Below are 12157 nucleotides of genomic sequence, written 5' to 3'. Positions count from 1 at the left end.
TAAAAGCTACAATAAAGTGATACCAAGGGGCGTTCCCTACCTAATAGTGGTATCCTTTGAGGTCGAATGTTTATAAATGCCAAGTTCAACTTATTATAGGTTCATATAAGGAATAGGTAAATTTCCTTCTTGAAGTTCATAAGTAGTTTGGGGAACTCTTTGGTCTTAGTTTCAAATTTGACAAAGAAAGTTCAATTCTCTTCAAGGAGATATTTGAAGTATCACAGAAGGTTCAATTTTAGGTACCTAGGTTGCTTGCTAGGTGTGAGCCTAATTGTGATACAATTTTTTTTATTAGACCTTGGAAAAGGGAAACATAATTAAGAGGTGGGTAAATGGGACTGAAAGCATGGTTGGAAAATTAGTTGTAGTTAAGATAATGTTGACCTTGATTATGGTTTTTCATTCTTGTCTTCTCTTCTTCTAAGAAGGGTAGAGAAAGAGTAGAAGAAAACTCTTTGTGATTTCTTATAATAGATTGTGAGAAAAAGATGTGAAACTCTACTTGTTGAATATGAGTTAAGAATGATGTTGATAGGCATTGAGATGCTAAGGAGAAAAAATAGTTACCATTGTCTTCGGTGGTTGAAGGGATGGAATGTTAACCAACCATGGGAAATATGTATGAGAACTTTAATAGCTAAGACAAGGTATACAATTCGAGATTCATATGTTTTGAATGTGATTTTTGACATAAGAGTCAAGGCTAAGGTGTATAACTTTGAAATTACTCAAAATTTACCACATTTATTGAAAGCAGTAATTGAAAATGTTGGTAGGAAAGGTTTGTTTGGGAGAAAGGAAGACCATAAGTAAGGTTATATATGGCTACCTATTGCGATGTATATTGGTGTTTTCTCCCATTGAAATGCCTTAGGTCTAAAGGAAATTCTATTATATATAATGCATATTGGTTTTGATCTTTGAGACAAATCCAACAAGGTTTTTGAAGTATCTTGATAGGATTGATGAGGCATTTGTCCATGTTGATGTTGATTGTCATTAGATGAAGCAAATCATGCAAATGAGGAGGAGAAATAGCCAATTATGTCAAAGCCAATAATGACTATCTTGCTAGGTTTTGAGTAAACTTGATTGAGAAACCTCTCTTTTTGAGTAAGACAGAGAGCTTTGACTATAAGAGTTGTGATTGCACCGTGAGCCAAATGGAGAATATAGAGACAAAAATGTTGAGAACTTGGAGAGCAACCTGATCTTGTAGGCTAAAAATTCTTTTTTGAAGGTGACTATGTATAAGATGCTCATAGAGAAAAGGTATAGGAATTTCAAAAATATATTAACAATAGATTGGAGACTCCTTAAGCTATGATAGGAACATTTTGAGTAGCTCATAGACATGATTGAGTGACAAAAATTCTGATAAATTTTATGGTTGTAAACAACAAAACCTCTTATAGATGAAAAAGGATGAGAAAGATAGTAGTGGCATCACAGTTAGGGGTAGTGAGAAAAGTTGGGAGACATGATGAGTTTGAGTAATGGTGATGGAAGCCATGAGAGACTCACATTGGGGGTGAAGAATTCAAAAAAAGAAGAAGCCAAATTTATGCACACAAAAGTTCAAGAAAGAGTGTTTTGGATTTGCATATATGCTCTTAACAATGAATACGACAATTACATTTTTGTTTAGCATTTTGAAGTAATAAGACTACCTTCCCAAATGTTGGTAAATTCTTCATAATAGATATATTAAATCTCTTATTATGTTTTTGCAAGTTACTTTAAATTGGATCAAGAACTATAAATGCAAATGAACTAAGTGAATGACAAAGTGAAGAAGAAAAAGCACAACCTTGACCTGGCCATTCTAAGCATATGTTCTATATAATCATCAATTTGAACAAATGACTTGCTAGTCCTTGTTTGAAATTTATCTAATGTTATTGGGACCTGGCCATTCTAAGCATATGTTCTATATAATCATTAATTTGAAAAAATGACTTGCTAGTGCTTGTTTGAAATTTATCTAATGTTATTGGTCTAGGTCACTGAGGAAATAGATGGCCTCATCCATCAAAAGAGAAACTTACAACTTTTGGAGGCTTAGCTAAATGTAGATGACAAGGAACTTAAAGAGGATTTGGACTTGAAGCTTAATTCATTTGGCAACCTTGTGCATGATTTTGTTCTTATCAATGATAATTAGGTTGTTCATGGGTTTTGAGTTGCTCGGTACTATGTGAGGACTACCTTATTATGCATCCTAAATGAGCTCTTTTCTTTAGAAAAACAATGAAATTATCAAAATATGGGAAACACCAAGGACAGATCCAAGCCACAGAATCACATGGAACTTGTGCAAATGCTTGGAACATTCAACCTTGAGAAATATTTTTTATCTATGATTCCATCATGCTATATGTCCTTAGGTAATGGATGCATAAGTTAGGAGTTTTGCATTACCTATGAAGTTGGTCCTTCACCAAGTTTTAGATCGGAAAGTTTTGTGCAAGTGTATGCTTGTTGTAGGAGCTAGTAAAGCTTGATGTAGGAGTTAGTAAACGTGGCTATTCTTTGTTTAAAAAGTCAGTAGTGTTGTAAAGGCTTAAGTAAAATAACAATTCTAGGAGGATCTGAGTATTATATTTGCACGTTGTGGTAGTATTAGTTAATTTTGCATCAAGTAAACAAAAAATATGCACAATATTCTGGAAGCTTCATGATTTAAAGACCTACTTGTTGACTAAAGAGTATTATTGGCTAAGTATATGATTTATTGAAACTAGTTACTCTTTGGAAGGCTTCCTATCCACCCAAGATTGTGCTTATGAGTCTAAGCTAATCTATCTTGAAACCTAATTCACTTGAGTGAAAGTCTGTGTCTAGTCATCAGTCTTCATGTCCCTTGCTTATGAGTTCAAGCCTTCATAGCTAAACTGTGTTCAAGATCCATGTTTCTCAATACATAAGACCTAGACACCATGGTTAGTGTAGATATAAGGTAAGTCATGTGTCTCTTTGTGCCAAGTTATTCTTGGGACATTGACACAAAGCTAAAGATGCAAGCTCTAAACCACTTAACTCAAATGTACGTCTACACTAATTATAGTATTTCTATAGTATGAATCCATGAGGACATGGGACCTAAGCACCATGCTTAGTATAGGCACTAGAAAAGCCTTATGTCTCTTTGAATGAAGCAAGGCCTGGGACATTAATATAGAGCTAAAAGTAAAAGCTATAAACTATTTAAGTCATATGCATGACTACCCTACATATGGTGTCCCTTTATTGCAAAGCCATGAGACTAAGACACCATGCTTTGTGTAAGCATAAGAAAAACCTTGTATCTCTTTGTGCCAAGTGAGACATGGAAAATCAACACAAAGCTGAAAGTATTAGCTATAAACCGCTTAAATCAAATATATGACTACATTAACTATGGTGTCCCTTTAGTGCCAAGCCATGAGGAGATGACTATATTAATTATGGTATCCCTTTAGTGCCAAGCCATAAACACATGGGATCTAGACACCATGCTTATTATTACATGCATAAGATTGGGATATAGCCATGAAGATTTATATAAGTCAAAAGATATAATTGATAATTACCTTAAGTAATTCACCTGACTCTACTAATTAGGATGTCCCTTGGTGCCAAGCCATGAAGATGTGGGATCAAGTCACCATACTTAGTGCAAGCTAATCCTTTAAGGGCTAAGTATATCATATAAATATTTTTTATACTTTCATAGAAATGCACTTATCTTCCTTTCATTGATATGTTTGATTTTTTTCATTGAAAAAACACTCCCCCCTCCCCCTCAGTGTGGTGTGAATTTTTTTGGGGGAAGCCCCAAAGCCACAACCTCCCCCCCCCCCCCCCCCCCCCACACACACACACGCACGCATGCACACACACACACACACACACACACACACACACACACACTCTCTCTCTCTCTCTCTCTCTCTCTCTCTCTCTCTCTCTCTCTCTCTCTCTCTCTTAAAGTCCTTTTTCCACCTATTTTTTCATTTCTTGGCCATTAGTATCTCCCACGTCTTGCATTCAAATGATGATTCCAAAAATTCTACATGTTCGTCTAAGACTCTTGCATTGTTTGGCACTTATCTTTTTTAGTCTCACAACTGGGAAAAATTTTCAGAATTCCGGAAACACTGCGAGGTTCACCTTCAGATGTGACTTTAAAACCCTTATTCTAAAAATTCTCTAAAACACCACACCTGCCTCTACTACTTCCACTACGCCCATGTTTTGCTTTAAAATAGTGAATTTTGCACACTTTTGCCATTTACTTTGGCCTTAAAAACAACTCTCATCTATCTTCTTGTTACTCTCTCTCTCTCTCTCTCTTTCTACACATTCACACATGCACACATATCTATGTATGTATATATGCCCTCTCTCTAACCTTATACTCACCTTCACCCTCCCTATTACTAATGAGATATCGTCCCTTTCTCTATATGATGCTCACTACTCTAATGAGCCAACATTTCAATGTTGTAACTAAGGTTAAACATATTAGAAAGGGAGAGGGCACAAAGGTAAGTAAGTGGTAAGCATGAAGGCCATGAGTCTTATGGCCCTTACAATAGTAAGCATGTTGTAGGAGGGGAAGGCAATACTCATGTTGAGTGTGATGGAGGTTCGCTTTGAAAAAGGACAAGGGGAGGTGAAGCAAGCTAGCAATAAGTGGGGTCATTTACTAGAAAGAGAAGGGACCAATTAATTACCATGGTTTATTAAACCTTTAATCCGTATGTCATGGAGAATAGCAAATGATGCTTGATATGTATGTCCATAGAGGCTGGATGTGTGCCCAAAAGAGGCTTGCCCATAAGTGGCTTTGTATGGAAGATAGACATATGATGTATGCTCTAGGAAGAGATGACAAAATCCCATAAGCACAGTGAGGTAGAGTAGTACTATCCAAATGTTATATAAGCATGTACTTGGCACTCATTTCAATGTAATGGAACTATCAGTTTGAGTCATTATCAGTGTCATTGTCCATCTTACACAAGAATGTCTTTATGACTCCAAGCTTCCATCTTGGAACCTAATTCACTTGTGTAACAGTTACTCTAAGTCCATGTCATCTTGAGTAGTGTCTTCATCTTCCATCATCCATGACTGCCATGCCCTAGATATGTATTTTTGACATGGTATCGGAACTCACACAAGCATGTCTCAGCTCTCCTCTTACTCCTCTCAGCTCTGCTCAATCTCAAGACAGCTCAGTTTGAATGCATGACTTCAATTTCTCACTTGAACTCACACTCACTGTTTGGTAGCCATGGCCAGCAGATTGGACCTGCAGCACTTGGATCTCCTCAACTAGAGCCTATCTTAGCTAGATCTCTTAGAGACTTTTTCTCTTGCTCATGGCGCAACTACCTGGCACATCAGAGCCTGCTCTATGCACCAGCATTACGAAAATTGGAGATCTCTGTCTGTGTTATGCACTGTTTTCAGTTTGTAGTATGGATGTTCCCCCTACATGCGATGTAATCTTCTATGCAACCATAGGGATTTTAACGCTCCATATCCAAGTTCTCTCCTCATAAAATATCTCAAAGAAATTCTTCTCCTACAAGTTGCACCAGAAGGAAAACTAGTTGCTGCCTTCAAACCATAACAAGGAAGCCATAGCTTCCTCATTTTAAGCTTAAAAATCTCTTCACTTTCTCACCCTCTCAGCTCAAAGAATATTAGAGTTCAGAAGGAAAAGAGATGGAGACAAAGGATCAGGCCCAAGGGTAGCAGACATCTCCCTTCAGTTCATTCTCTATTCTCATCCACATCCTGTCACACACTCACAAAATCAACTGTATGTACAACACACATTCAAAGATCAACTGACCTAGATCTAATCATGGTTAAGTCAGTGTGACTTAACCTTATTTACTAAGGTAAACAACTGACAGAAGACAAAATGAGCTTGAGTCTCAACACTCCCCCTCAAGCTCAAGTAGGATACTTGACTCCAAGTAACTCTCTGAAATGCACAAACTTATCTTTACCTAATGACTTGGTAAAGATATCTGCAACTTGGTCTTCTGTTCTCACATGGACCAAATCAATGTCACCTGCAATCACTTTTTCCCTGATGAAGTGATAGTGTACCTCAATGTGCTTAGTCCTAGCATGATAGACAGGATTACTGGCTAGGAGTACACTACTCATGTTGTCACAATAGAGTGTGACAGGCCTGACTTCCTGCATGCCCAAATCATCAAGAAGCTTCATGAGCCATCACATGCAGCTAGTGCAGCACCTCTATACTCTGCCTCAGTACTAGAGAGTGCAACTGTAGGTTGCTTCTTACTACTCCAGCTGACCATACTACTACCAAGGGAAAATGCATACCCACTAGTAGATCTCCTGTCATAGATACTTCCTGCCCAGTCAGCATCTGTATATCCTGTAAGCTCCAAAGGCTTATCATGCTCATAGAATAGACCATAATCTGATGTAGCCTTTGCATATCTCAAGATCCTCCTCACTGCATCCAAGTGTGGCTTCATAGGCTTCTGCATGAACTGACTAATCAGTCCAACTGAATAGCTAAGATCCGGTCTAGTAATGGTAAGGTAAATCAGGCTACCCACCATTTGTCTATACCTAGTGACATTCTCAATCTCATGTCCAACATTTGCAAGTAGCTTAACATTTTGTTCCAATGGAGTGCTCAATGCTTTGCAATCCAACATACCATACTTGGTTAACATATCCTGTGCATACTGCTTCTGCAACAACCAAGTACCATGAGATGTAGAGATAACCTCAATCCCAAGGAAATACTTTAGATCTCCCAAATCTTTGACCTGAAATTCAGCATGTAACATTTCCTTGATCTCTCCAATTTCTGTGACATCATCACCTGTAATTATTAAGTCATCCACATAGATGACTAATACTACATAACCAGCTCTTGTCTTCTTTGTGAATAAGCTATGATCAGCCTTGCCCATAGTAAAGCCAAGTTTTTGTAAGCATGCACTTATCTTAGCATTCCAAGCTCTAGGTGCTTGCTTCAGCCCATATAATGCTTTCTTCAATCTACACACATATGTAGGAAAATCTGGATGTGTATAGCCCTCGGGCTGATCCATGTATACTTCCTCAACCAAATCACCATTGAGAAAAGCATTCTTCACATCCATCTGATACATCCTCCATCCTTTAGATGCTTCCAAAGCAATCACTGTCCTCACGGTTGCCATTTTAGCAACAGGACTGAATGTTTCCTCATAATCAAGACCATATTGTTGTGCATACCCTTTTGCCACAAGTCTTGCCTTGTACCTTTCCAATGTGCCATCTGATTTGCATTTCACTTTGTATACCCATTTGCAACCAATAGCCATTTTTCCTTCAGGCAATTCAACAAAATCCCAAGTGTGATTTTCAGCCAATGCTGAATATTCCTCATCCATTGCCTTACACCAATGATCATCCAAAATAGCTTCAGAAAACTTTGTGGATTCCTTGAAGCTAGTGACTTTTGCCATATATGCATAGTGTCTCACTGTGTAACCACTGTATGTAAGCCTATCCATAGGCTTCCTGACTCTTTCTGATCTCCTCAACTGAGGTGCAGTATGAGACTCTCCTCTCTCATGAGGTGATATATATCTATGTCTCACACCAGGAGTCACAACTGATGGAATACCAAACTCACTATCCAAGCTGTCAGTACCAGGTGAATCATAACCACAAGTGAGTGGCCCTGTAACATCATTAAGTTTTCCTTTGCCTTTATCCACATCTCTCCCCCTCACTGACATACCCATGTCAGTGGACAAAGATGCTGAAGTCCTCAATCTACCTGTCCAAGGGCTAACTAATGTAGTAGCATCTTTAGAAGGCCCAGAAATTTCTACACTTTCATTTGTACCTGCATGTACATAAGGCTCGTGATAGCCATCCTCATCATTCATCACAGTGATCTTCTTCTCATGCCATGATTTGAGCTCATCAAATACCACATCTCTTGAGACCAATGTCTCATGAGTAGAAGGATTGTAGCATTTGTACGCTTTCCTATCTTGTGCATACCCAATAAAAATGGCCTTTTCTGCCTTTGGATCGAGCTTGCTCCTCTTTTCATCTGGAACATGTACATATGCCAAGCATCCAAAAACCTTAAGGTGGCTGATGTCTGGCTTTATCCCATAAAGCCTCTCATAAGGAGTCACCTCATGTATACCTGCTGTTGGTGTACGATTCATGACATACACTGCAGTCATTACAGCCTCTGCCCAATATGCATTTGGTAGGCTTTTCTCATTCAACATGGCTCTAGCCGATTCCATGATCACCCTGTTTTTCCTCTCTGCCACACCATTTTGTTGTGGTGTGTACCTGGATGTCAATTGCCTTTTAATTCCATGAGCTACCAAGAAGTGATCAAAGTCTTTAGAAACATATTCTCCACCACTATCAGATCTCAAGCATGAGATGTAGCAAGCCAATTCTTTCTCCACATGTCTCTTAAAATCCTGAAAAACATCCATGACATCACTCTTGTGCTTTAGCACATACAACCATGTGTACCTACTATAGTCATCTATGAATGACACATAGTAACGTGATCCCCCAAGAGATACATTCTGTGAGGGTCCCCATACATTAGAATGTACAAGCTGTAATGGTCTAGTAGTAGTGCTTACATGCCTCATAAATGGAAGCCTTGATTGCTTTCCAAATTGACAAGACTGACATACATGTCCCAATTCCGCATGCTTGAACTTAGGAAGTCCAAGTACAACTTGTTTATGCTGCATATTCTTCAACTTTTGAACATTTACATGTCCAATCCTTTTATGCCATATCTCAATGTCCCTTATTGCAGCATTTTCATGTGAGTATATAGCAACATTCAATGCTGGAATTTTCGTATCCAATGTAAACATCCTGCCATTTCTTTTGCCTTTAGCAATGAGTTTGCATCCTTGACCATATTCTTCAATGTAACATCCATCTCTATTGAATCTAACTTGTAGATTTTGTTCAGCCATTTGTCCCACAGAAAGCAAGTTTTTGGTTATGGAGGGTACATGTAATACATCATAAAGACTCTTTTTCCTGTCACCATGCATCATCAAGGGAACAACACCTGTATGCATAATGTCATGTTGCATATCATCCCCTGTGCAAACATATCCATGAGCACCTTCTACCAATGTGTCAAATCACTCTCCATGAGGAGTCATGTGGTTAGATGCCCCTGAGTCTATATACCATACATCATCTGCTTTGTCGTGTACAGGCAACCCTTTCTTCACATGTTGCATTGCAAACAACCTGTCATCCTCCTGCATACCACTAGAAGAAGCATAATTACCATGTTGCTTCCCTCTTGCTCTTTGATCATTCTACTTTTTGTAGCAATCCTTAGCTACATGCCCGTATTTGCCACAATAATGGCAATCCTTATTTGCATTTGATTGCTGTCCATAACTCATTTGAGGCTGCTGCCAAGTACCTCTTCCTCTAGGTGAATAACCTCCTCTTCCACGAGCATTTGAGGCACCTCTATTTGCTTGAGGCTGCCTATTTTGCCATCCAGTAGCTTGCTGTCCACGGGCTGCATATGCATTTCCAGCACCTCTTCCTCGAAAATTTGATCTTCCTCTTCCACCTCTACCCCTTTGATTTGAGTAGAAGACATTGTCCCTACTGTTTTTAGACCCACTAGAACTTGTATTAAGTCCAAGTTTCACTTCTTCATGCAAAAGAAGTGCTACAAGTTCATCAAAGTCAGGCTGCTCCTGATGCACTGAAATGGAAGTATCAAACTGCTTATATTCCTATCCAAGTCCATGGAGGGTAGTGGCTACCAAATCATCATCCTCAACTTCAGCTCCAATTGATCCTAGTTGTTCTGCAATGGATCTGATCTCACTGACACAGTCCTCAATAGACCTTCCATTCCTGGATATGTGGCTGAATTTTTGCTTCAGTTGTGTCTTTCTTGCATGAGTGACATGCCCATAATTCTTCATCAATAAGTCCCAAGCAGCTTTTGGGGAAGTACAATTTGCAATTTGCATAGCCTTTGTGTCTGACACACATAGTGACAACCAATGCAAGACCTTGCTGGCCTTTTCCAACCAAGTCCTGTGTGCCTTCAACTGATCCTGTGTTGGAGGTCTATCTTCCGGTAGCTTGGGCTCATCTTCAAGACCTGTGACTAGGTCCCAATAGCCTCTTCCAATTAAAAAATTAGACATCCTGAATTTCCATAGAACGAAATTGTTATAGTCCAGCTTCTCACCAACTATCTGAGTGATAGTATCCTTCTCTCCTGTGTTTGCCATTTTCAAGGTCTTCAGCTTTGCAAAAAACCAGTAAATTTCAGTTCACAACAATGTCATACATATCTAAACATGTGGCAAAGCATTAAATGTAATAGCATTCCAACCAAGTAGCATTGTCTGATCAGTAGACATGTAGGCATATGCAGCATTCAATGATGGACATCAATCTGTAATCAACAGTCTGTAAGTAACCAACTATATATTCTCTATATCCAAGTGAGGTTATTCTCAGCTCAACTAAGCCATAAACCACAGCAGTTATATGTCACAATCTCTGGGAGTTAATACATAACTCAATAGACCCAATATTTGTATGCTTGCTGCAAACTGTTAACAGTCAGCCCCACTGCAAAAAAAACTTGTAATGCAGCCAGTATCTTTCACCAATAACCACTACTGCATTTCAGATGTCTGCTTTATTTCAGCTCAATGTGCATACAAGACAGAAAAACCAACTGCTCTACACTTTTTATACCACAAGCACCAAGAAGCACCAGTCTATCTAGCACAGCAAAAAAAACCAACATATGCCTTCCTAACCATGTGGTGAGAATCTCAAGGCAACACTGATCTCGTCCTGTGGCTACCCTTTCTGTCCAAGTACACATGACATGGATTTCTCGCTAAAAACGCCACCAACATTCTTCTATTTAGCCTTTCTTCACAGATTTGTGCCACATTATGCAAGCTGACATCTATCCTCCTGTGATTGGAGGCATATGGGTTAGACACCCGCCTGTCTCCTTTGGCTTTGTTTGATACAGCACCTAATTATCTCCTCTCGCCTCCTCCTGTCCATCCATGGAGGAAGAAGGGGTAACCATAACCATAGTTTGCTTCCATAACGTCATGTAGGCACAAGGCCCAGCTTGCAGTAAACAAATCACTAGCTCAGCTGGTTGCCCGCCAAACTTCCATGGCTTCTGCTGTAAAATTAGGATGTGTAGTAGTACTTGTGGCACTGTGCGGTGCTGCAGCCCTTATAGAATGGGCTATGGCGGACCACTTGGCATATTCCCCAGAGAACTTAGAGTCTGAGAGAAGACTGCGGTCGCTATTCGATGCCTGGAATGCCAAGCATGGGAAGCACTACCCTGCACAGGCTTTCGCAGAGAAGGAGAAGCGGTTTGGGATCTTTAGGCAGAATCTGCACTATATCCACCGTCACAACCAGAAGGGGTCTAATTTTACCCTTGGCCTGAACCACTTCGCAGATCTGACCAATGAGGAGTTTAAGGCATCAGCCTTGTTCGGTGCCAGGCCCGATTTCCTGAGGCAGGCAGGGTTGAGATCCGGCGCAGCTAAGAAGGTCGGAACCTGTGATACAACCAGCCTGAACACTGCCTTGGACTGGAGAGACGAAGAGGTTGTCGAAAGCATCAAGGATTAGGGCATCTGCGGGAGCTGCTGGGCTTTCGCATCTGCGGGAGCTGCTGGGCTTTCGCATCAGAGCTGGTGAGCTTGTCAGAGAAAGGACCTGGTGAGCTGTGACTCCACTGACTATGGTTGCAACGGTGGCTAGATGGACTATGCCTTTCAGTGGGTGATTGACAATGGCGGCATTGGCTCTGATACCATATTAGAGTTCAGAAGGAAAAGAGATGGAGACAAAGGATCAGGCCCAAGGGTAGCAGACAGCTCCCTTCAGTTCATTCTCTATTCTCATCCACATCCTGTCACACACTCACAAAATCAACTGTATGTACAACACACATTCAAAGATCAACTGACCTAGATCTAATCATGGTTAAGTCAGTGTGACTTAACCTTATTTACTAAGGTAAACAACTGACAGAAGACAAAATGAGCTTGAGTCTCAACAAAGAAGTCCATACTACTTTGAT

General features: G+C 39.8%; 1 protein-coding gene across 1 annotated transcript; it reads left to right on the top strand.

Annotated features, from left to right (window-relative positions):
• Window positions 1-11229: 11229 nt before the first annotated feature.
• LOC148016206 (cysteine protease XCP1-like) lies at window positions 11230-11703 on the top strand. The gene has a single exon (XM_087663885.1). It carries the CDS (start codon window positions 11230-11232, stop codon window positions 11701-11703), a length of 474 nt encoding a protein of 157 aa, XP_087520011.1.
• Window positions 11704-12157: the final 454 nt, after the last annotated feature.

The sequence above is a fragment of the Lygodium microphyllum genome, chromosome 23 (genome assembly GCF_053477565.2).
Source record: "Lygodium microphyllum isolate KBCC chromosome 23, Lygodium_microphyllum_v1.1.10, whole genome shotgun sequence".
NCBI lineage: Eukaryota > Viridiplantae > Streptophyta > Polypodiopsida > Schizaeales > Lygodiaceae > Lygodium > Lygodium microphyllum.
Note: the sequence above shows the minus strand (reverse complement) of the source record. Positions and strands in the feature narration are given on the sequence as shown.

Coding starts and splice junctions, on each gene's coding strand:
- LOC148016206 (XM_087663885.1), top strand. CDS start 11,230: ATGGCTTCTGCTGTAAAATTAGGATGTGTAGTAGTACTTGTGGCACTG.